Raw genomic sequence first — 25,756 nt, 5'->3', positions numbered from 1 at the left:
TTACTTATAGCTGGTTGGCATAGACTGGGAAATACACAAGCAATTAAATCTCTATGGAAGAGGTCACAGTTGAGTTGAGATTTGAAGAGTAATTGGGTCATTACAAGTGGAAGGGAGGAACATTTCAGGTTGATAATAATGGGAATAAAGTCTTAAAGCAAATAAGGACAGGGATCCTTAGAATTTGGAATTTTCCTTTTCTGTTGGTAGAAGACATTCATTTAAAGTTTTGAACAGGATGTAACAGTATTAGAGTTTTTGGTTAGTGCCTTCTTTCTTTCAACAACCATTTATTATGTGCCTCTGTGTACCAGAAATAGGGCCAGATTTTGGAATTAAAAAGATGTATAGGGACTTTCAGTTTTTTTCTTTTTTTTTTAATTGAGGTAAAATTTACTTAAGATAAAATTGATCATTTTGAAGTGTACAATTCAGTGGCTGTCTAAGTCAGCTTGGGCTTCCATAATAAAATGTCATAGTCTGGGTGGCTCAAACAGCAGAAGTTTATTTCTCACAGTCCTGGAGGATAGGAAGTCCAAGATCAGGGTGCCGTCCACTTCCATTCCTGGTGAGGGCACTCTTCCTGACTTGCAGATGGCTGCATTCTCACTAGGTCCTCACATGGCCTTTCCTCGGTGTGTGCACATGGAAAAAGAAAGATAGCTCTCTCTTCCTTTTCTTATAAGGCCACTAATTCATAATGAGGGCCCCATCGTCATGACCTTATCTTAACTGGAATTACAAAGTTCCCGTCTCCAAATACCAGCCCATTTGGGGGTTAGGGTTTCAACCTATAAATTGGTGGGGTGGAAAACATTCAATCCAAAACAGTGGCCATACCTAGTTACTCTCCATTCTCCCTTTTCCCCAGCCCCTGCAAATCACCTGTCTGCTTTCTGTCTCTTTGGATTTACCTCTTCTGGATATTTCATATAAATGGTATTATTCAGTGGGTGACCTTTTACGTCCAACTTCTTTCACTTAGCATAGTGTTTTTGAGATTCATCCACATTGTAGCGTGTATCATTACTTCATTCCTTTCTCTGACGGAGGGGACTTTCGATTTTAAGGTGGCAGAGTAAGATGGATGCTGCCTGTTCTGAAATCACCAAAGGAGCCAGAGGAACAAGAAAATAAAACTTGCTTGCCATCTCTGATCTCTAATCTAACTACAGTATGTAAGGAAGGTCTGTTTTCAGTGAAGGCCAGACAGGAATGTGGGAAGAAGCCAAGAAAGGATGCTCACAGCTACCCATCTCAAGACAGTGTATGAAGTGACGGTCCTTGAAATAGATTGGGAACAATGGGAATGACATGCCGCACAGGCTGGCAGTGAGAGCTTCCCTTGTCTGGGGCTGGCTCCAAGGAGAAGCGTGTGAAGCAAACACAAAACTGAATAGACGCTGCTGAAAACATAGTAAGGGATGTGGTGGATGGAATTTATTTTTTAAGTAAAATAAAATGGATGTAAACAGTGTTAGCAAGGATCAGAGAAAAACAATTATTGACCTAGGGATAGTTCTAAAATTCATAATTGGTGTTCTCAAAGAAGGAAACTGAGTAATGGGTTAGAAAAAATAATTTACCGAGTATCATTTCCATGATGATTAGGGCACAACCTGCTCTTCAGTGTGAAACCCAGGAGGAGACTTACCTTCTTACCTCTGCGTTCAGAAACTGTCTTGTCTGTTAAAATTGAAGACACAACAGCACGGTTTTAAGCAAAGAAAAAAGAGGTAGAAAGGGAAAGATTCGTGGTACAGAAGTGACAGGGGGTCAATTACTGAATCCAGGTCATAGAAAAGGGAAAAGGTAGAGTGACAGGGGATGTATGGAGGTTGGGTGATGATGCAGAACTGCTGTCAAAAGATTATTCCAGGGTTTCCCTGGTGGCACAGTGGTTGAGAGTCCGCCTGCCGATGCAGGGGACGCGGGTTCGTGCCCCGGTCCGAGAAGATCCCACGTGCCGCGGAGGGCTGGGCCCGTGAGCCATGGCCGCTGAGCCTGCGCGTCCGGAGCCTGTGCTCCGCAACGGGAGAGGCCCCAACAGTGAGAGGCCCGCATACTGCAAAAAAAAAAAAAAAAAAAGAAAAAAAGTTTATTCCGAAACCGCGTTTGGCATTTCGAACACTATGATGTGGTTCATCTGGAGGGGAGAGTATATAAGCAAGAAGCTGAGTTAAAAAAAAAAAAAAGAAGCTGGGTGAAGGGCACGTTCATAGTGCTTATCAATGAGGGCACAGGTGAGAAAGAAACTTTTGGAGTTCGGGTTTGCAGGTACACTACACATTTCCAATATGCCATTGAGTTTTCCCTTTGAAAATGCTATGTTGAAAATCATGGCTTTTCATAATCGTTACGTCTTGTTTTAAAGTAACCTTTGAAGATAAGAAGCGTGAGAACTTTGAACGTGGCAATCTGGAGCTGGAGAAACGGAGACAAGCGCTCTTGGAGCAGCAGCGCAAAGAACAAGAGCGCCTGGCCCAGCTGGAGAGGGCGGAGCAGGAGAGGAAGGAGCGGGAGCGCCAGGAACAGGAGCGCAAGAGGCAACTGGAGCTGGAGAAGCAGCTGGAAAAGCAGCGGGAGCTGGAACGTCAGAGAGAGGAGGAGCGCAGGAAAGAAATCGAGAGGCGAGAGGTGAGCAGCTGGGGAGCAGCCCCGTCATGATCACGTGTGCTCTTCCAGAGCTGTTTAAGTAATATATTAACACAGTCTTTTTTTTCTTTTTACAATTCAGTAGTTTTAGTTATTCACAAAGTTGGCAACTGTCACCACTAATTCATCACCCCAAAAAGAAACTCCTTACCCATTAAGTGGTTACTCCCCATTCCCCCTCCTCCTGCCCTTAACAACCACGAATTTCCTTTCTCTCTCCATAGGTTAGCCTATTCTGGACATTTTGTATAAGTGGATTCACAAAATACGTGGCCTTTTGTGTCTGGCTTTCGATTAGCATGTTTTCGTGCCAAGTTGTAGCATGAATCAATACTTTATTCCTTTTTGTGGTTGAATAGTGTTCCATTATATGGATAGACCACATTTTATTTATCTCCATTCATCAGTTGATGGACATTTGGGTTGTTTCCACTTTTTGGCTATTTTGAATACTGTTGCTATGAACGTTCACATACAAGTTTTTGTTTTTTTTTTGCGGTACGCGGGCCTCTCACTGTTGTGGCCTCTCCCGTTGCGGAGCACAGGCTCCAGATGCGCAGGCTCAGCAGCCATGGCACACGGGCCCAGCCGCTCCGCAGCATGTGGGATCTTCCCAGACCGGGGCACGAACCCATGTCCCCTGCATCGGCAGGCAGACTCTCAACCACTGCGCCACCAGGAAAGCCCATGTACAAGTTTTTGATAATACGGTCTTGTAACAAACCGTTGATAGCAGTTAAGTATTTTTTTCTAGCCTTTTTTCTGCATTCACATACAAATATAGAAACAAAAAGGTTTATATGGTGGAGTGGTTGAAGGTTTAGTGAAATTGTTTTTTTAAACCGCTGTAATGGTGTCACACTAATTTTATTGTTCTGCATCTTTTTCTTTTTCCTTTAGAAAATATGTCTCATAATCTTCACTGTATTTTATGAATGGCTTCCTAAATTTGGTGCCATACCTGGATAAGGGCCAAGCCTATCTCCTGTCTGTCTTTCCAATTTTAGTATATTGGGTTTTTTAAATTAATTAATTAATTTATTTATTTATGGCTGCATTGGGTCTTCATTGCTGCGTGCTGGCTACTCTTCGTTGCGGTGCGCAGGCTTCTCATTGCGGTGGCTTCTCTTGTTGCAGAGCACGGGCTCTAGGCACATAGGCTTCAGTAGTCATGGCACACGGGCTCAGTAGTTGTGGCTCGCGGGCTCTAGAGTGCAGGCTTAGTAGTTGTGGCGCACGGTCTTAGTTGTTCCGCGGCATGTGGAGTCCTCCCGGACCAGGGCTCGAACCTGTGTCCCCTGCATTGGCAGGTGGATTCTTAACCACTGCACCACCAGGGAAGTCCTAGTATATTGTTACAGAAGCAATGACATGATTCTCTTGTGTGGATAAAATGTATTTTAAAGATGGGGGATTTGTCTTTATAAAAAAATAATACTTTGGTTTCGTCTCCTGATGATTGCTTTAGAAAACTTGTAGCTATAAGCTGCCTTTCATTCGGGCAGACACACACAGATACTAACAGGATTTTCATTTCCAGAATGACAACCAAAAGGTAGACAACCTTTCCTTCTTCAATGTTTTTTTTAAAAAAGAAAGTATTTTAGAGTGTTTATTCAGGATTATTTAATTGACATTTTCCATGTGCCAGGCATTGATAGTCCCTGGAGATATGGTGATGAATAGGAACTCCACCTGTCCTCCAGGCCCCTACAGTGTAGTTGGAGCCCGGGTATGTAAGAAGCGATTACAATACAATAAAGAGTGCCAGGTGCTCCGACAGATACTCTGCCTAGCAGCCATCAGAGTCAGCGTTGAAGAGAGCCGACATTGCCAGAGAAATTACAGAACCTTCTGTGCTAAAAAGGAAATGAATGGTTAGGGAGATGGGGGTCACAGACTTTTAAAGCTTGAGACAAATAATAATCTCTCATGTGACAGAAGAAATAATAACTACTTGTTTGATGGAAGAAAGCTATTTTTGTTTTGTTGTTTGTTCTGGGGTTTTGGTTTGATTTTACTAGATTGATCTTCCTTGTTTTTTATGAGTCAGTAAATAAGGAAGAGCAGCTTATTTAGCACACCAAGCATCCTTAGCGGCATAAAGAATTGAATGTCAGTGGTGAAACAATCCAGTCTGTTCTCAACTCATGTAAATATAATAGCCTTTCTGAATATTCTTTTTTCCTATAGAAGGAATATTATATTTGTATAAGATTTTTCTGCTATTTTAAAATAAAAATTTCTTGTAATGTTTAATAATATTTCACCCCTAAAAGAAAAGACTTGGGCTTCCCTGGTGGCGCAGTGATGGAGAGTCCGCCTGCCGATGCAGGGGACACGGGTTCATGCCCTGGTCCGGGAAGATCCCACATACCGCAGAGCGGCTGGGCCCGTGAGCCATGGCCGCTAAGCCTGCGTGTCTGGAACCTGTGCTCCGCAACGGGAGAGGCCACAATAGTGAGAGGCCTGCACACCGCAAAAAAAAAAAAAAAAAAAAAGAAAAGACTTACTAGATGTAATGCTTACTAAGAGACCTTGAAGAGTGTAAGAACTGAACAATTAATAAATCGTCTGTGTATGTCACAGGCCGCAAAACGGGAGCTTGAAAGGCAACGACAGCTTGAATGGGAACGGAATCGAAGACAAGAACTATTAAATCAAAGAAACAAAGAACAAGAGGACATAGTTGTGCTGAAAGCAAAGAAAAAGACTTTGGAATTTGAATTAGAAGCTCTAGTGAGTAGTTTGATTATGCTTTGGGAATCTACTTACATTGAACCATTAAAATGCTAATAATTCGTATTATTTTTCATTTGTTAAAGAATGATAAGAAGCATCAACTAGAAGGAAAACTTCAAGATATCAGATGTCGATTGACCACCCAAAGGCAAGAAATTGAGAGCACAAACAAATCTAGAGAGTTGAGAATTGCTGAAATCACCCACCTACAGCAACAATTACAGGTGAGAAAATATGTCCCTTAAAAGCTTTTTGGCTTACATGCCTTTCTCTGATTCATCTCATTCATTTATTCACTCAACAAACATCAAGCATCTAATAGGCGCTGGGAAGCCAAGATGAAGTAGACAAGGTCCTTGCCTGAAAATAGGTTGTCTAGTAACTCAGCACACTTGCTGAGACTGCTGCATGCCAGCTCAATGCAAGCTCTGGTAAGCACTGAGGATCCAGCAGTGGACAGCAGACAGGAACCCCGCCCTCACGGAGCTTACCTTCTGTTTGCAGGGGAGACAAGCACTAATAAAATGACAAGTACTTTACTCTGTTAGAAGATGAAAAGTTGCTCTGGAGAGCGAGTAGGGAAGAGAGTCCCTAGTAGTAAGGAGGGCTGTGATTTTGAGTAATGTGGTCAGGACAGGCCTCTCTCTGAACATGCTTTTTGAGTAAAGACTTGAAAGAGATGAGTGGCTGAGCCATGTGAATATCTGGTAGAGCAAGTTATAGGTAGGGAAACAATAGTGCAGAAGACCTGAGGCTGTCGCTGGTCTCTGGGATGCCAGTTACAGCAAGGAGACCACTGTGGTTGGAGCAAGTGGGGGCTGGATCACACAGGACCTACAGTGCATTCATGGGACTTTTGCTTACCATGATAAGCACAATAAAGAAGTGCAGTTAAGTATATTAGGGGGAGTTCCAGAGATGTATGTATACACAGCAGTTGGAGACACAGTGGAGTACTCTAAGCAGTTCTGCTTTCATTTTATTATCTATCCAACCTTGACCACCAAGTTGTTACAATATCACCTGGTTTGGTTTCAAGTGTTGAGCTAGGGGGGCATCAAATTCATGTAGATATTGTTCTGCATATCATCATGAAAGATGATCAGTTTTGAGCATTGTGACTTTTTTTTTGTAAGTCGTTTTAAGACCTCTGAGTTCTCAGAGACGTTTTCTTTCTTTCTATTTATTTATTTGTTTGTTTGTTTGTTTGTTTGTTTGTTTATTTAGGCCGCGTTGGGTCTTTCTTGCTGCACGCAGGCTTTCTCTAGTTGCGGTGAGTGGGGGCTACCCTTCATTGCAGTGCTCAGGCTTCTCATTGGGTGGCTTCTCTTGTTGTGGAGCACAGGCTCTAGGCACGCGGGCCCAGTAGTTGTGGCTCATGGGCTGTAGAGCACAGGCTCAGTAGTTGTGGCACACGGGCTTAGTTGCTCCGCAGCATATGGGATCTTCCTGGACCAGGGCTTGAACCCGTGTCCCCTGCATTGTCAGGTGGATTCTTAACCACTGCACCACCAGGGAAGTCCCTTGAACATTGTGACTTTTATTTCAGCTTCTTCCTCTCTGCATGCTGTTTTTGAGATTTATCCATATTGTTGAGTGAATCAGTTGTTTGTTACTTTTCATCACTGAGTAGTATTTCCTTATTTATCCCCTCACCTGTTGAGGGACATGTAGGTTTTTTCCAGCTTGGGACTGTTTTTTTTTTTTATTTATTTTTGGCTGCGTTGGGTCTTCATCGCAGCGAGCAGGGGCTACTCTTTGTTGCAGCGTGCGGGCTTCTCATAGCAGTGGCTTCTCGTTGTGGAGCACGGGCTCTAGGCACACGGGATTCAGTAGCTGTGGCTCGCGGGCTCTAGAGCGCAGGCTCAATAGTTGTGGTGCAAGGGCTCAGTTGCTCAGAGGCACGTGGGATCTTCCCGGACCAGGGATCAAACCCGCGTCCCCTGCACCAGCAGGCAGATTCCTAACCACTGCACCACCAGGGAAGTCCCTGGTTTGGGACTTTATGAATTAAGCTGCAATGAGTATTTACTTATACAACTTTATGTGGAAATGTGTTTTACTTCTCTTGGTTAAATTTTAGGAGTGGAATTACTATGTCATGTAAGTATGTGTTTAACCCTATCAGGAACTATCAAATTGTTTGCAAAGTGGTTGTACCATTTTACATTCTCACCAGGAGTGTATGAGTCCTTCAGTTGTTCCTCATTCTTGTCAACACTTGATATTGCCATTATTTTTAATTTTAACATCTCTGGTGTGTGTGTAACAATATCTCATGTGGCTTTAATTTGCATTTTCCTTCAGGCTAATTGATGTGGGTCATTGTTTCATATGTGTATTAGTATGCATCTTCTTCTGTGTCTTTTGTGAAAAAATCTTTAGCTCATTTTTTAGTAGGTTGTTTAGCATATTATCAAAGTTCTTTATATATTCTTGTAAGAAGTCCTTTTTTTAAAAAAAAATTATTTATTTATTTATTTGGTTGTGCCGGGTCTTAGTTGTGTCAGGTAGGCTCCTTAGTTGCAGCTCACAGGCTCCTTAGTTGTGGCTCGCTGGCTCCTTAGTTGTGGCACGTGTGCTCCTTAGTTGTGGCGGGAGGGCTCCTTAGTTGCAGCTTGCTGGCTCCTTAGTTGTGGCATGCAAACTCTTAGTTGCGGCATGCATGTGGGATCTAGTTCCTTGACCAGGGATTGAACCTGGGCCCTCTGCATTAGGGGCGTGGAATCTTAACCACTGCACCACCAGGGAAGTCCCAGAAGTCCTTTGTAAGATAGATGTTTTGCAAACATTTTCGCCCAGTCTGTGGCTTACGTTTTCATTTTTGTAATGGTGTTCTTTAAAGGGCAGACATGTTTAATGTTGGGAAAGTTCAATTTATTCATTTTTTTCTTTTATGGTTTACACTTTCCGTGTTCGATGCAAGAAATCTTTGACTATCCCAAGGTTGCAGATATTTTCTCTTATCTTTTCTTCCAGAAGTTTTACCCTTTTATATTACATGTTTAGGTCTGTGATCCATTTCAGGTTCATTTTTACTTAAGTGTAAGGTAAGGGGTGAGGTTCGTTTTTTTCCGTACCAACGCCCAGTTGTTCTAGCAACATTTATTAAAAACACTGTCCTTTTCCCCCATTGAATTGCCTTGGTAGCTTGCTGATAATCAGTTAACCACATTTGTAAAAAACCTTTTCTAGATTCTCTTCTGTTCCTTTGATCTATGTCTATCCTTTCACCAGTATTTCACTCTGTTGATAATTTTAGTTTTATAATAATTTTTGAAATCAGGTAGTGTGAGTTCTTCAGTATTTTTCTTTTTCAAATTATTTTGGCTATTTTAGGTCCTTTACATTTCCACAGAAGCTTTTAAAATCATCATCTCGGTTTTTACAAAGGTACTTAGAGTTTTTATTGGAATTCCATTGAATTTATAGATCAGTACGGGAAGAAATGACATCTTAACAACATTGAGTCTTAACAGTATATCTCTTAATTTTATTTGGGTTGTTACAAATTTCTTACAGCAGTGTTTTGTAGTTTTCAGTGTACAAGTCTTGTACGTATTTTGTAAAGTTTAGCCCTAATTATTTCAAGGTTTTTTTTTTTTTTTTAAATAAATTTATTTATTTATTTATTTTTGCTGTGTTGGGTCTTCGTTTCTGTGTGCAGGCTTTCTCTAGTTGCAGCAAGTGGGGGCCACTCCTCATCGCAGTGTGCGGGCCTTTCGCTGTCGCGGCCTCTCTTGTTGCAGAGCACAGGCTCGAGACGCGCAGGCTCAGCGGCCATGGCTCTCGGGCCTAGTTGCTCCGCGGCATGTGGGATCTTCCTGGACCAGGGCTCAAACCCATGTCCCCTGCACTGGCAGGCAGATCCTCAACACTGCACCACCAGGGAAGCCCTATTTCAAGGTTTTTGATGCTATTGTGTATTACATATTTTAATTTCAATTTACAGTTGTTTGATGCCAGTATATAGAAACAATTCATTTTCATATCTTGACATTATATGTGTGATATTGCCTAACTCATTTATTAGTTCTAATAGCTTTATTGTAGCTTCCTTAGAATTTCTACATGCGTAAACATTGTGAATAAGGACAACTTTATTTCTTCTTTTTCTTTTTTTTAAAAATATTTGTTTATTTATTCATTTGGTTGCACCAGGTCTTAGTTGTGGCAGGCGGGCTCCTCACTTGTGGCTTGCAAACTCTTAGTTGTGGCATGCATGTGGGTTCTAGTTCCCTGACCAGGGGTTGAACCCGGGCCCCCTGCATTGGGAGCATGGAGTCTTAACCACTGTACCACCATAACTTTATTTTTTTTCCAATCTATACGCCTTTTATTTCTTTTTTTGTCTTAACTGCATTGATTACAACCTTTAGTACTGTGTTGAATAGAAGTGGTGAGAGTCTTGTTCTTGATCTTAGGAGCAAAGCATTCAGTCTCTCACCATGAAGTATGATGTTAACTGTAGGTTTTTTTTGATTGATGCCCTTTATTAGGGTGGGGAACTTCCCTTTTTTTCCTTGTTTGCTGACAGTTTTTATCATGAATGGGTGTTGAATTGGGTCATATTCTTTTTTCCTGCATTTATTGAGATGTTTATGTGTTTATTTTCTCCTTTATTTTGTTAATATGGCGATATTTGAATGTTAAACCAACCTTCCATTCTTGGGGTAAACTGCACTTGGTCATGGTGTATTATTGTTTAACAAACATTTTGCTGGATTCAACTTGCTGTTATTAGGGGTCTCTATTGAAATTCATGAAGGATATTAGTTTATCGATTTCTCATAATGTCCTTGTCTAGCTTTGGTATCAGGGTAATAAATAAGAAACTAAGCTGTAGGGTATTCTTTTCTCTTTTAGTTTCTAAAAATATATGATAGTAGTCTTTCCTTGATATCTGTGGGGGCACTGGTTCCAAGTTGCCTGGGGATACCAAAATCTGTGGGTGCTCAATTCCTTTATGTAAAACAGATAGTACTGTAGTCCTTCCATATTGGCGTATTTGGATTGAAATTCGATCCTAGGCTGGTTGAATCCAGATATGGTGGACTGACTGTAGTGGTAGCTACCATTTATCAAAGGCTGGCATGTGTCAGTGTTCTCAGTGCTAAGACCTTAATGTGGATATTTAATAGAGTCCCACAGTAATCTGGTAAGGGCACTATCATTACTCTCATGTTATATGTGAGAAAGTGAAGATTCGAGAAGGGAACATTCTAGAATCAGTTTCTGGCATTCAGTTTCTGGCTGGGAAATAGGAATCCAAATTCAAATCCAGATCTATGTGACTTCAAGACTTTACTTCCAACCTTGACACTACACTGCCTTCCTAGCTAACCCCATCAGCTTGTCTCTTAAAATGCTGTATATTTCTATAAAACTTTCTCTCACCTCCTGGAATAGTTGTCAGGTTCCAGTATCAGATCAGTTGGTCCAAATGTGCAGATTAAAGGATTCGGGAGGCCGATTGCACTATGCCATTTTAATATAAGGGACTTGAGCAGTCTCAGATTTTGCTATTGAGAGGATCCTGGAACCAATCCCCGATGGATACTGAGGGATAACTGTGTTTCTTCCTTAAATTTTTGGTGGCATTCACTAGTGAAGCCTTCTGGGTCTGGAGTCTTGTTTGTGGTAGAACTTTTAATTGCAAAATTTATTCAATAGATATTGACACAAGGCTATTCCAGTTTTCTATTTGTTCTTTGGTCTGTTTTGATAATTTTGTATCTTGCAATGAATTTGAACATTTCGTCTAAGTTAACAGATTTATTTGTATAAAATTGTTTATAATATCCTCTTATTATTCTTTGCAAGTCTGTAGTATCTGTAGTGGTGTTACTTCTTTCATTCCTGATATTGGGAATTTGTATCTTTTCTCTCCCACTCCAACTCCTCCTCTCCTTCTTCCTTCTCTCCCTCCCCTTTCTCCTTCTCTTCCTCCTCTCCCTTCCCCTCCTCCTCCTTTACTCCATCAATCTAGCTAGGAGCATATTGGGTTTATTGATTGATTTTTTTTTAAAGGTTTTCGTTTTATAGATTTTTTTTTTTTTTTTTTTTTTTTTTTTTTTTGCTGTACGCGGGCCTCTCACTGCTGTGGCCTCTCCCGTTGCGGAGCACAGGCTCCGGACACACAGGCTCCGCGGCCATGGCTCGCGGGCCCAGCCGCTCCGCGGCATGTGGGATCTTCCGGGATAGGGGCACGAACCCGTGTCCCCTGCATCGGCAGGCGGACTCTCAACCACTGCGCCACCAGGGAAGCCCTAGATTTTTTTTTTTTTCTCTGTGGTGTGTCTGTTTTCTATTTCATTGACTTAGGCTTCTTATTATTTCCTTCCATCTCTTTATTTTGGGTTTAATTTGCTTTTTTCTAGCCTCGTAAGGAGGAAGCTTAAATTATTGAATTTGGATCTTTCTTCATTTCTGATAATGTGTAACATTTTAAGCTATATAATTCCTTCAAAGCATTGTCATAGCCATATGAATATGTTGTATTTTTAAATCCACTCAATTCAAAACCTTTTTTAAAATTTCCTTTGTCATTTCTCTGATGGGTTATTTAGAATTATGCTGTTTAGTTTCCAAATGCTTGGATTTTTTTTCCATTTGTGTTATTGATTTCTGATTTATTTATGATATGATCTGTGAACATACTCTGTATGATTTTAACCCTTTTAAGTTTATTGAGTCTTATGTTATGGCCCAGCATTTGATCTGTCTTGGTGAATATTCCATGTGCACTTGTAAAGAATGTGTACTCTGTTGAAGTTGGGTAGGGTGTCCTGTAAATGTCAGTCGATCAAGTTGATTCATGATGTCGTTCATGTCTTCTGTGTCCTCCTTACTGATTATCACTGAAGTCCTAATCGATTTGAGATATTAGGATATGACATATAATGTAAACAGTATCAGAAGTTCACTGCTAGAAATTGTTTGAAAATATTTTTAAATGCATGCACCTTTTAAAAGTGTATTCTTTTCTGTGGTAACTGTTTTTCTGTGTCTTTCATTAACTATGAGAAGTTTCATAAAATATTCTGTTGAAAATTTAGGAGTGAAGGCCATGTGTTTGTTTATTATCTCACTGAATGCTCTGTGTCCAAACATATTTTTATTATTTAAGATTGATGCTTAGTATATTCAGTTATTGGTAATAAAATACAAATCAAGGCTCCTGAAAAAATAGTGAAGTTAAAAATAATACATGGTTTGAAGAAAGGCAGGTACATAGTAGGCAGTGAGAAATCGGTTTCCTTTCTTTACAGTAATTAGCAAATTCTTGCTTTGCAAATGAGTCAGGTAGCCCTTCATATTGGTTTGACCTATTTTCGAAACTCAGGTAGTCCATTTAAAAGTAACGTTTAAATAAGTGAAACAATCTGAGTGATCTGAGCCAGGCTTCATCTTGATCCTTCATTGTTTGTCCTGGTTCAGGAAAGAATCTTTGGGATTGGGTAAGAGGCCTTGCCTTAATTTAGCAAGGAGAACAGAGGAGAAGCTTAGTTGGCTATGCTTTTTTGGGAAAATGATCAATTTTTGTATTCTGTTTTTCTCAAATTTTGGGGGATGGGGGGTATATGTGTTTTTGTGGATTATTCATATGAGAAGATGCTACCAAATCCTCTCTGTTGAGCTGTATCTACTGTTCAGACATATAGTACACAAAGATTTATTACACACAAGCCAGTCTGTATCTAAAGGTGGTTGTTCCAGAAAGGGACTGGTTCTTAGCCTCCAGTGAAAATTTTTAATTGACATTTTTATTTTTTCAAGCCAAAAGTTAATACACAGAGATTTTTTTCTCAAACCAAAGTAAAAATAAACGTCAAATATTCCTTAATAAAGGCTGGAAAATCTGTCCTTTTTCTAAAATGTGTAGAAACTATATTGAATCATTTCAGCTGAACTTAGGCAAATACAATTGCTTGTCAAGTCACCCATGATAACTCCAAATAGCCTTGTACAATGTGGTTTAGCTTTTATCTATGTCAGTTAAAAAATAGTTGGTTCAAGATTTTTGTGTAGCTGTTTAAAATTGTGCCTCTATCCTGAGTGTTGGACAAACATATATGGCAGCTAAGATTCTGATTGTTAAAAGTCCTTTTTTGATTTCTGTTTCCAACTTCAGGTGTATGGTAATCCAGTTCAACCCTATTAAGGCTCAAAGTTCAGGACAGAACAGTTCCTGTTTAAACTACTGAGTCAGTTTGCAAACAGCAGGGTCACTGCATTTGCATTTGATCCCAGTGCAATTGAGAGATCATTGCTTTCCATTTTCTCTGCTGAGTTGTGAAACCACCCTGACAGTTTCACTGTAGAGGATTCAGGTTGAGATTAGGAGAGTCTTTGAGGGATGAGGAAACATGGTAGTTTTCTCCATCATTCACTGCTGTGTTCTCTTTCTCTCCTAGGAGTCTCAGCAAATGCTTGGAAGACTTATTCCAGAAAAACAGATACTCAATGACCAATTGAAACAAGTTCAGCAGAACAGTTTGCACAGTAGGTGTTTTATAAAAGTTGACTTTTTCCCTTTTTACTGGCAAGAATTTTCTTAATTGAAATGAGAACGTTAAAAACCATTTTTCCTCACTGCGAGTTTGTTTTTCTTATCTTGTGATGTTTTTCTAAAACAGGAGATTCACTTCTTACACTCAAAAGAGCCTTAGAAGCAAAAGAACTAGCTCGGCAGCAGCTACGAGATCAACTGGATGAAGTAGAGAAAGAAACTAGATCAAAACTACAGGAGATTGATATTTTCAATAATCAACTGAAGGTAACTATTCTGTGTGTGCCTACATGTATGTCTTACTTTTTAATTTTTCTAACTGGCCAGATGATTAGTTGATATTTGATCCCAGGCTGAAAAATTTATTAGGCTGGTTTGTCAGCCTTCATGAAAGCCTTCACATTTATGGATAAACATTAAACAATCTAAGTTGAATTTTTCTCCTTTAAAATATAAAAATGAATTTGGCATCTCTAAATTAGGGCTGAGTGAATGGCTCCAACATGACATCTGTCTTTTACCTGAATTACATTTGAACACATCTTCATCCTTTTGTCTACTGAGAACTACATCAAGTTGAATTTCCAAAAGCTAGGCTCCAAAAGCTTCATCTTTCTTATGTTCTTTGAAGACTACTGAAAAGAAACTGTTGTCTCTTTTAAAACTAAGAATTTTTCTTCCACTTTTTACCTTCAAGATTGTACTTGAATATAAATCTTTATTTTGTCACCTCACATTTTAAAATATTATTGTTTAATGGAGTAATTGCTTTTGTCTTTGTGGCAGAAGTGGTGTATGGTTTTGTCATATTTACACAGTAAAACTCAGGAAAATGCCAAAGCTCTTAGGGAATGTAAAAGTAGTTAGATCACAGCCTTTTTCTGATTTGGTGCTTTTGATTTAACTTTAGAACTTTATCATCTTAAGAATGATTATTATCTTGTAATAAAATTTCTTGGCGTGCAAACAGCTCATTTCCTATCAATAACAATCATATACTTTAGATTTAAGTAGATATTGGAGTTTTTAATCAGTTATGTTCTTATAAAAAGTTGGATTTTACACTGGTTTTTCTCAAATATTTTCTTTTTCCAACCTAAAATCCTTCATACTTGATTCTGACCAATTTAGCTTTTGACACTAGGAAAAAGTTAAAATCCTATTCTTCATTAGTAGAAATAGAAAAACAAATTAGAAAGCATATTTGAGATTTTTAGTTGACTTTTGAATTGTGATTCTAGGCCAAATTGTCTAGACATTTGAGTTCGAGGTATTTGTACTGTTTTTTCAGAGTAATAAGTAATAAGCTTTTCTCAATTATACAATTCCAGGAAAGTGATCTTAGGGGAAATATTATTTGAGTAAACTTAGTGTTTGGGGTTTTTTTTGCTTTCATGCTTACACAGAATATGTATTTGTGTGCATGTGTGTATGTACTATATATATTTTTTCTATATTTGTACACGTATGATTGTGTCACATGTAAGTATTGGAAGTACGGCTATCAGTTCTCCTTCTCTAGAATAATAAGTACAATAGAAACATGTTAACTGTCTTATGACGTCACTATTTCACGCAAAAGGAATATGGCACTAGTGCAAGCTTGTAGTCCTTTCTAATAGTCTCTTGGATTATAAACTGTTAAGTATTCAGGTATCTTCTTTTTTTTTTTTTTTTCGGTGCGCGGGCCTCTCACTGTTGTGGCCTCTCCCGTTGCGGAGCACAGGCTCCGGACGCACAGGCTCAGCAGCCATGGCTCACAGGCCCAACCGCTTCGCGGCACGTGGGATCTTCCCGTACTGGGGCACGAACCCGCGTCCCCTGCATCGGCAGGCGGACTCTCAACCACTGCGCCACCAGGGAAGCCCTCAGGTATCTTCTGAACCCAGGCAGTACTCTAGATTTCTGCCTTAATCTTAAGGTTCCTTTCTATAGAAGTTCGACCCCAAACAAGGTTCACACATTTTAGAAAATGATACTCTGATGAATTCCCTGGCGGTTCAGTGGTTAAGACTCGGCGTTCTCACTGCCAGGGGCCCAGGTTCGATCCCTGCTTGGGAAACTAATATCCCACAAGCTGCAGTGTGGCAAGAAAGAAAGAAAGAGAGAGAGAGAGAGAGATAGAAAGGGAGGGAGGAAGGAAGGAAGGGGTACTCTGGTGGATGATTTTTTTTTTCTTTTTTTGGTTGCACTGGGTCTTAGTTCTGGCAGGTGGACTCCTTAGTTGCGGCTCCAGGGCTCCTTAGTTGCAGCATGCAAACTCTGAGTTGTGGCATGCATGTGGGATCTTGTTCCCTGACCAGGGATCGAACCCGGGTCCCCTGCATTGGGAGCACAGAGTCTTATCCACTGCGCCACCCGGGAAGTGTCCCTGGTGGGTGATTTTTGATAACACCTAGAAGACTTACAGATTATTTTGGCTGTATTTTGGCTATTGAATTACTGTTGTCATTGCTGTAGAGAACACCCTTAAAATGTGGTGTTTGTCACTCTTACTGTGTTTAGTTGACTAATGCTGCCTTCAGTATCAGAGAGTTGCTTATACAAAGGCTAATTTTTTAGCCCTTTATTCCACTAGCCCCTTTTCCAAATATACTTATTTTTAAAATAAGAACATTCCTTTCTGTTGTAATTTTTATTTTAGTTTTCCATTGTTACTTTAAATTTAAGTCAATGTGGAGAGTAAAAAAAGAATCACAAGCCAGTATGTAGCTATATTGTTTTGTTATTTAAAACTCGTTTGGAGGACTTAGTGACTATATTATGTTACCTGACGGTTATTATTTCTATTATTCCTCTCAAACCTGGTGAGACCAAAGCAGAAACAGTTACATTGAAGAATCAAAAGATTTATAATTTGATTTGGACAACTCAGAGGCAGATTTAAGTAACTATTGAGTATCTCCTGCCAATTTTTCTTTTTTGTAGTCACCTTGGAGAATATGAAGCTTTTTTTTTTTTCTGACTTTAGAGCATATATTCACTAGCAGCTATAGTTTCTTGTGATGGACCAAGAGAGCCACATTCTGACCCTTTGGGATTTCTTCCATGTCTCCCTTGATACAGCAGTGCCTTTACAGCATCTTCACTATTGATGCAAAAATTACTTCTACCTTGCTGACAGTGAAACAGTTCAACTGCCCAGTCATTCCACACATCTAATTTGATGGTGTGAATTTGCTCCATCCTAAACCTTCCTCTCCTAAAAGGAAACCAGCCTGGAGAGTATAGAAAAGAAATTCGGACTTAGTTTTGTTTTATATTCGTATAGAGTGTTCATCTAGAGAAAGAAAGTTTAATTCACTCATTATCAACTAATATGGTGACACTGGAGAAATACCTTACGGAGTGCAAAGTTGTTGTTTTTTTTTTTTTTTTTTTTTGTGGCATGCGGGCCTCTCACTGCTGTGGCCTCTCCCGTCGCAGAGCACAGGCTCCGGAGGCGCAGGCTCAGCGGCCATGGCTCACGGGCCCAGCCGCTCCGCGGCATGTGGGATCTTCCCAGACCGGGGCACGAACCCGTGTCCCCTGCATCGGCAGGCGGACTCTCAACCACTGCGCCACCAGGGAAGCCCCGGAGTGCAAAGTTTTAAAATTAGTTGATCGGAACATTAAACCTATATTCAATGGCTGGCTCCATAAATGAGGGTTCAGTTTAGCAAAATCCAACTCTCATAGTTCCTTTGATACAAAACTACTTACAATAAGCCATTCACTTCTTTTGATGCACACTCAAGGTCATGTCCAGTTCCTCGGGGATAAGGTCATGTAGGGAACAATAGCACCCTGCTTTAGCCCAGATTCTTAAGCATAAGACTGGGATTGGGAAGTATAATTATATTTAGTTTCTTGAATGAGAAAGAGTTTAGAGGGTAGGTATGCTTTTTCCTTTTATTCTTTTTTTTAATATGCAGTCTGGATTAGTTGTATCTACCAGATGTCTAGTTGAGATTCATTCTTTTGAGAATCTCTCCTTTTTTCTTCAGTTAAACAAGAACTACTTTAATTCAATTAAAGAGGAAAACAATTCCTTTTGCAGTTAGATTGACAGGTATTTGCTTCATATTGGTAGCCACCTACTGAAAATATAAAGCATACTTCAGTTCTGGGGAAGTGTTATTCAGGGCTGTGGAATATAAGGTCGCTAGAATCTTGGACCTTTACGTTTCTATCTGATCTCATGGAAATTGAGGACTCTTTTTCTCCTTTTAGAAAAGACTATTTTTTTCATGCATTTTAGTAGATATCTTCCTCATAGATACGATATTTATGTTTTCCAAAATTGATCCCAAGACGTAAGTGTCTTTCTAATTTATCACCCAAAGCGAAGAATTACTTAAAAAAAGAAACAGAGGGAATAAACTTGGCTTTTGTAGGTCTAGCAAAAAGGGGGGAAATGATAGCACTCTGATACTGAAGCTTTTGTGCTCAAATTTCCAATTGATAGATTTTGTATTTTTACTGCCTTTTGTGTGAACAGTAAATGTTTGATGATCAAATGAAAATTTTAACCAACGATTTAACCAGGAATAATTGATTTTGTTAGTAATTATTGCCAGGATGAATTAAACCTTCCTGAAGTAGCTTTAATTCAGTGGACCAAATTTGTTTAACAAATTTTCTGCTTTTAAAATGTGTTGTATATGCAGCAAATATTTCTCATGCTAAGGAATCGAAAGTCTTCTCATATTCGTGGCCTAGAAACTTCAATTTAAAATTATTGATTATTGGGACTTCCCTGGCGACGCAGTGGTTAAGAGTCCTCCTGCCAATGCAAGGGACATGGGTTTGAGCCCTGGTCCGGGAAGATCCCACGTACCGTGGAGCAACTAAGCCTGTGTGCCACAACTACTGAGTCTGCACTCTAGAGCCCACGAGCTACAACTGTTGAGTCTGTGTGCCACAACTACGGAAGCCTGCGTGCCTAGAGCCCATGCTCCGCAACAAGAGAAGCCTGCGCACCCCATCAAAGAGTATCCCCCACTTGCCGCAACTAGAGAAAGCCCGCGTGCAGCAACAGAGACCCAACGCAGCCAAAAATAAAAACAAATAAATTTATTAAAAAAATAAAATTATCACTTATCTATGACTTTTCTCTTTTTACCTTGTTTTACAGGAAAATTAAAGCTCTCAACATTTTTAGGAGAATCTGTCTGCCTTTTAGGCACATAGAATCATTCTGATAGTTATTTTTCTTATATACAGTGCTTAGCTATAGGTGTAAAATTGTGGCTCTAACAAGTGTCAAATACCATTACCAGTAGGGACTTATTAGGCAGCAGCATTTGACTGCTTGCCTTTGGCAATGTTAGTAGTTACTGTAACAGTTTTCCTTGGCCCTGATAGCTTAATGTCCCATGCTTTAAAGACCACTATGATACAGAGCAGCAACATAAAGTACAGCTTACAGTTTTCAGGGCTCCACTGTCAGCCAAATAAAGAGAATCCACACAAAAAGGCTGGATGTTGTGTTTCATGTTGGAAAGTTGAGTCCTTGTTGGTTCCCATCTAGTCACTGTGTACTGGCCAAGTCGTAACATGAATGGCATTTACATTGGAGCATTTCTTTCTTCCAGTCAGTGGCAGTGCAGGAGGCAGTGTTGTAGTAGTGCCTGGCAGTTCTCCTGGGCTGCGTCATCCACTTAGACTTCTTTCTAAAGGTCTCCATGCCCTACTCAAGCAGTGCACATCTTTCTCAGACTAAGAATGGTGAACTATCTCCAGCTCTGTGCTTCAGTTTTCCCTGTGCAGATGAGTCCTCAGTGTCTAAGACAGCATTCACCATGAAGCGCTAAGCCTTTTTTGTAAAAGTTAATAATGATTAGCTATTATACATCATTGAAGTATGAGTGAATCTTTCCTCTTGACAAATTGTGTGTGTGTGTGTGTGTGTGTGTGTGTGTGTGTGTGTGTGTGTGTGATGAAAGCTCTGAACTACAAGCTGGATAAGGTACTGTATACTGTAGTCTTTATAACAAGCATATTTTAGATCATTGAATTTGCCACGTGGCTGCAGAAATTTGAAAGATAAACACTTATTTAGGTTGATATGCAAATTTTCATCATCAGATAGTACAGTCAGTATACTATTCCAAAAGGGGATAGTATTTTATTTCTTAGAAAAATGTATTTAGGACTAATTCAGAATTAAGAATTATATTTCTTAATATACTTGGGAAATCCAGGCTTTGTAAGTTGAACACAAGAGGCTGTTAGAATATAAACTCTGCTTGTAAAGATACCTGTCCTAAAAATTGCTCCTAGGAACAGAATTGTTGAAATGAGAATGCCAGTTATAGTAAATAAGGTTCTTGGCTTAATTAAGGCTTTTATGCTCTTGGTTTCAGACACTTGCTTTCATGCCAGCCTCATTCATTATGAAGGCAGTGAAAGGCAAAATGTTTAGCAACCAGGGGAGAAAAGAAAAGATCTGGAGAAGGAACTGCAGAACAGAATGAGAAGTCAGGAAAAAAATGCATGTGAAGGGAAACAAGGAAGGAAAGAAAAAGATCCAGAAAGAGGAGATGCAGAGACAGCAAGAGAAATCAGTGTGAATTCAAATTACAGTGTTGCTTTCTTATGTTAGTAGATTAATGTTTGTCTGTTTCATGGTTTGTTCAAGATTAAATTTTATTTTTACCTCTATGATCCTTTTGAAAAGACCTCTTTTGCACAGAAGTAATAAAATGCTCTAGCTCTCATTCAATGTACTTGTGATTGTGGAAACTTTACACAGATCCCTTCAATGTAGAAAAATAATTAGAACACTCCCAAGGCTCAAAATAGTTAACAGACATTGTACATCAGATTCTGTGCCATACCAGTAGGCTTGTTGGTTGGTTGAGTTTTTTAGTAATAGTGTGGGTTTTTCTTTTCAAGGTTTTCAAAAATACTTAACAAAAGGTGATTTTGGAAAGGGACAAAAGCAGAACTCAGTCTTTGAAAAAAAAAACTTTTTTTTTAATTCTCTTCTTTAGCCAACCCCCTTGACAATTTTATCCTTTAGGATGACATGTATTTAATAAAACAATGGGATATTGCTTTATAAATAAAGTTGAGACATTTGGGGAAAACACAGATTTTTCAGGACAAAATGGAGTCCGTTTTCTCTTTCTGGGAATATATGGGTGTCTAGCAAAGACTCTTGGGAGACATCGGAAAAGATTCTTCGTTAGCTATTTCTATTGCAGAAAGCACAGGGTTTTCTAGTTCTTCTCCCGTTTTTTGTTCGCCTGTCTCCTCACCCCTTCACAGACGCATATGCACATACACGCTGCGTAATTCATCCCTCTTTGGCTCTTCTATAGCACTTATGATACATTCACTGCCGCCTTGTTCCATGGGGAGTTGGACTTACTATCTGGTTAAATACTGACTACAGATTGAGAAGTAATATTTAAGCATGTTTTTAAATGTTAGTATACCCCTTTTTGGAATTTAAATAGCCAGTCAATATTTTCTTATACTCCTCTGACTTTTCTTGCATCAAGAATGAATACGTTTTCTAATTTTGCAATAATGGAATATCAGTTTACCTTGATATGGGTAAAATTTCTCTTTTGAAATGGTCATTTTTCAGATTTTTCCACACAGATAGGAGTTCCCCTCTCTTCATTGGGTTTGTTGATGGGCTTTCTTTAATAACTTTCCATTTGTTTCACAACCGCTTAATTGGAATAAGTTACTGTATTTAAAGACTCAAAAGTCCTTTTAAAAATTCTCATATTGTGTGCTACACAATATCCCTGGGTGAGAAGTAAAGTGATGTTTATTTATACAAAAGCACGCCTACCTGTAAAATCTGTAACTTACCCTCTCCCCCTAACATTTGTATAGAAACGGGACAGTTTACAAGGCATTTCCTTCCATATGGATTCACTTGTTTGCTCTTCATAGCACCTTCCCTTTGCTGTAGGTAGGCCAGGTACTACCTCCCAAGTCTTGCAGATGAGTAAACAGAGGCTTAGAGAAGGACCTGCCAATTGCACTCTTCTTTATCAAGCTGACCCCCAGGGACAAGAGGGTCTGGAGGCTTTGAGATTTCTGCCATTCATTGAAGTTTTTTGTGGAAGCCAGGAAAGATTCAAACTGAGTGTCTTAGGTGGAGTGTGGGGGAAAAAAATAAATAAAAGCACTTCTGCTTCTAACTTTCTGTAGGTATTAGGTCTAGACAAAAACACCTGCAATTTCTGTTGCTGGTACCTAGATTAATTTTGTAAGAGTTCCATTTAATATTAACAGTACCAAGACTGTTGTAAATAGGAGATGTGTCCTCCACAGTTTTATTTTGATTTATAGTGTTGAGTTCATGAATTTCTAGTAATTAATCAAGGTATGTTTGGTTTTGTCTTTCTTTTCCAAGAGATAGCCTGAGGCAAAAACCAGAAGCAGAGTAATCCTTCAGACAAGTTAGATGACCAAATTAGCAATATATTCTCATTAATTGCTAATCTTTTTTAGCCCCCCCCACCCCCCATTGCTCGTTCATTTTTTTTCTCTCTTCACAAACCTTTATGCAATGTCATGTTTATGAAAAGGAAAGCCATACATATTGTTCAGGTGGATACTTCTTTTTTTTGAATTTTATTTTATTATTATTTTTTTATACAGCAGGTTCTTATTAGTTATCTATTTTATACATATTAGTGTATATATGTCAATCCCAATCTCCCAATTCATCCCACCACTACCCCCTTCACTTTCCCCCCTTGGTGTCCATACGTTTGTTCTGTACATCTGTGTCTCTATTTCTGCCTTGCACACTGGTTCATCTATACTATTTTTCTAGATTCCACATATATGTGTTAATATACGATATTTGTTTTTCTGTTTCTGACTTACTTCACTCTGTATGACAGTCTCTAGGTCCATCCATGTCTCTACAAATGACCCAATTTCATTCCATTTTATGGCTGAGTAATATTCCATTGTATATATGTACCACATTTTCTTTTATCCATTCGTCTGTTGATGGGCATTTAGGTTGCTTCCATGACCTGGCTATTGTAAATAGTGCTGCAATGAACATTGGAGTGCATGTGTCTTTTTGGATTATGGTTTTGTTGGGGTATATGCCCAGTAGCGGAATTGCTGGGTCATATGGTAACTCTATTTTTAGTTTTTAAGGAACGTCCATACTATTCTCCATAGTGGCTGTATCAATTTACATTCCCACCTATAGTGCAAGAGAGTTCCCTTTTCTCCACACCCTCTCCAGCATCTGTTGTTTGTAGATTTTCTGATGATGCCCATTCTAACTGGTGTGAGGTGATACCTCATTGTAGTTTTTATTTGCATTTCTCTAATAATTAGTGATGTTGAGCAGATTTTCATGTGCTTCTTGGCCATCTGTGTGTCTTCTTTGGAGAAATGTCTATTTAAGTCTTCTGCCCATTTTTTGATTGGGGTGTTTGTTTTTTTAATATTGAGCTGCATGAACTCTTTATATATTTTGGAGATCAATCCTTGGTCCACTGATTCGTTTGCAAATATTTTCTCCCATGCTGAGGGTTGTCTTTTCATTTTGTTTATAGTTTCCTTTACTGTGCAAAAGCGTTTAAGTTTCATTAGGTCCCATTTGTTTATTTTTGTTTTAATTTCCATTACTGTAGGAGGTGGGTCAAAAAGATCTTGCTGTGATTTATGTCAAAGAATGTTCTTCCTATCTTTACCTCTAAGAGTTTTATAGTGTCCAGACATATACTTAGGTCTTTAATCCATTTTGAGTTTATTTTTGTGTATGGTGTTAGGGAGTGTTCTGATTTCATTCTTTTGCAAGTAGCTGTCCAGTTTTCTCAGCACCACTTATTGAAGAGGCTGTCTTTTCTCCATTGTATATCCTTGTCTCCTTTGTCATAGATTAGTTGACCATCGGTGCATGGGTTTATCTCTGGGCTTTCTATCCTGTTCTATTGATCTATATTTCTCATTTTGTGCCAGTACCATATTGTCTTGATTACTGTAGCTTTGTACTATAGTCTGAAGTCAGGGAGTCTGATTCCTCCAGCTCTGTTTTTTTCCCCTCAAGATTGCTTTGGCTATTCGGGGTCTCTTGTATCTCCATACAAATTTTAAGATACTTTGTTCTAGTTCTGTAAAAAATGCCACTGGTAACTTGATAGGGATTGCACATTGAATCTGCAGATTGCTTTGGTGTAGTCATTCTCACAGTGTTGATTCTTCCCATGCAAGAACATGGTATATCTCACCATCTGTTTGTGTGATCTTTGATTTCTTTCATCATTGTCTTATAGTTTTTGGAGTACAGGTCTTTTACCTCCTTAGGTAGGTTTATTCCTAGGTATTTTATTCTTTTTGTTGCAAATGTGAATGGGATTGTTTCCTTAATTTCTCTTTGTGATCTTTCATTGTTAGTGTATAGGAATGCAAGGTATTTCTGTGCATTAATTTTGTATCCTACAACTTTACCAGATTCATTGATTAGCTCTAGTAGTTTTCTGGTGGCATCTTTACGATTCTCTATGTATAGTATCATGTCATCTGAAAACAGTGACAGTTTTACTTCTTCTTTTCCAATTTGTTTTCCTTTTATTTCTTTTTCTTCTCTGATTGCCGGGGCTAGGACTTCCAAAACTATGTTAAATGATAGTGGCGAGAGTGGACATCCTTGTCTTGTTCCTGATCTTAGAGGAAATGCTTTCAGTTTTTCACCTTTGAGAATGATGTTTGCTGTGGGTTTGTCGTATATGGCCTTTATGACGTTGAGGTAGTTTCCCTCTATGCCCACTTTCTGGAGAGTTTTTATAATAAAAAAAACTCTGTTGAATTTTCTCAGAAGCTTTTCTGCATCTATTGAGATGATCATATGGTTTTTATTCTTCAATTTGTTAATATGCTGTATCACACTGATTGATTTGTGTATGTTGAAGAATCCTTGCATCCCTGGGATAAATGCCACTTGATCATAGTGTATGATCCTTTTAATGTGTTGTTGGATTCTGACTGCTAGTATATTGTTGAGGATTTTTGCATCTATATTCATCAGTAATATTCATCTGTAATTTTCTTTTTTTGTAGTATCTTTGTCTGGATTTGGTATCAGGGTGATGGTGGCCAGTAGAGTTTGGGAGTGTTCCATCCTCTGCAATTTTTTGGAGTTTGAGAAGGACGGGTGTTAGCTCTTCTCTAAATGTTTGATAGAATTCACTGTGAAGCCATCTGGTCCTGGACTTCTGTTTGTTGGAAGATTTTTAATCACAGTTTCATTACTTGTGATTGGTCTGTTCATATTTTCTATTTCTTCTTGGTTCAGTCTTAGAAGGTTATACCTTTCTAAGAATTTGTCCATTTCGTCCAGGTTGTCCATTTTATTGGCATAGAGTTGCTTGTAGTAGTCTCTTATGATGCTTTGTATTTCTGTGGTATCCATTGTAACTTCTCCTTTTTCATTACTAATTTTGTTAATTTGAGTCCTCTCCCTCTTTTTCTTGATGAGTCTGGCTAAAGGTTTATCAATTTTGCTTATCTTCTCAAAGAACCATCTTTTAGTTTTATTGATCTATGCTATTTTCTTTCTTTCTATTTAATTTATTTCTGCTCTGATCTTTATGATTCCTTTCCTTCTGCTAACTTTGGTTTTGTTTGTTCTTCTTTCTCTAGTTCCTTTAGTTGTAAGGTTAGATTGTTTATTTGAGATTTTTCTTGTTTCTTGAGGTAGGATTGTATTGCTATAAACTTCCCTCTTAGAACTGCTTTTGCTGCATCCCATAGGTTTTGGATCATCGTGTTTTCATTGTCATTTGTCTCTAGGTATTTTTTTGTTTCCTCTTTGATTTCTACAGTGATCTCGTGGTTATTTAGTAACGTATTATGTTTTTTTTTAACATC

General features: G+C 39.0%; 1 protein-coding gene across 3 annotated transcripts in view; it reads left to right on the top strand.

The window, feature by feature from the left end:
• ITSN1 (intersectin 1) overlaps window positions 1–25,756 on the top strand; it is a 249,832-nt gene that overhangs the window by 111,110 nt on the left and 112,966 nt on the right. For 2 of the 3 annotated variants that reach the window (XM_081234959.1, XM_081234960.1), the window contains 5 exons: window positions 2,375–2,637; window positions 5,245–5,394; window positions 5,481–5,621; window positions 13,815–13,902; window positions 14,037–14,176. In XM_081234959.1, the coding sequence (XP_081091085.1) occupies window positions 2,375–2,637; window positions 5,245–5,394; window positions 5,481–5,621; window positions 13,815–13,902; window positions 14,037–14,176 (782 nt within the window). Of the gene's footprint in view, window positions 1–2,374; window positions 2,638–5,244; window positions 5,395–5,480; window positions 5,622–13,814; window positions 13,903–14,036; window positions 14,177–18,558; window positions 18,939–25,756 lie in introns of those variants that run through there. The other variant, XM_081234961.1, reaches the window with a different exon arrangement.

Source organism: Mesoplodon bidens (genome assembly GCF_964165515.1).
Source record: "Mesoplodon bidens genome assembly, chromosome: 5".
Lineage (NCBI taxonomy): Eukaryota > Metazoa > Chordata > Mammalia > Artiodactyla > Ziphiidae > Mesoplodon > Mesoplodon bidens.
The sequence above is the reverse complement of the archived record's forward strand: the minus strand, read 5'-3'. Positions and strand labels throughout refer to the sequence as shown.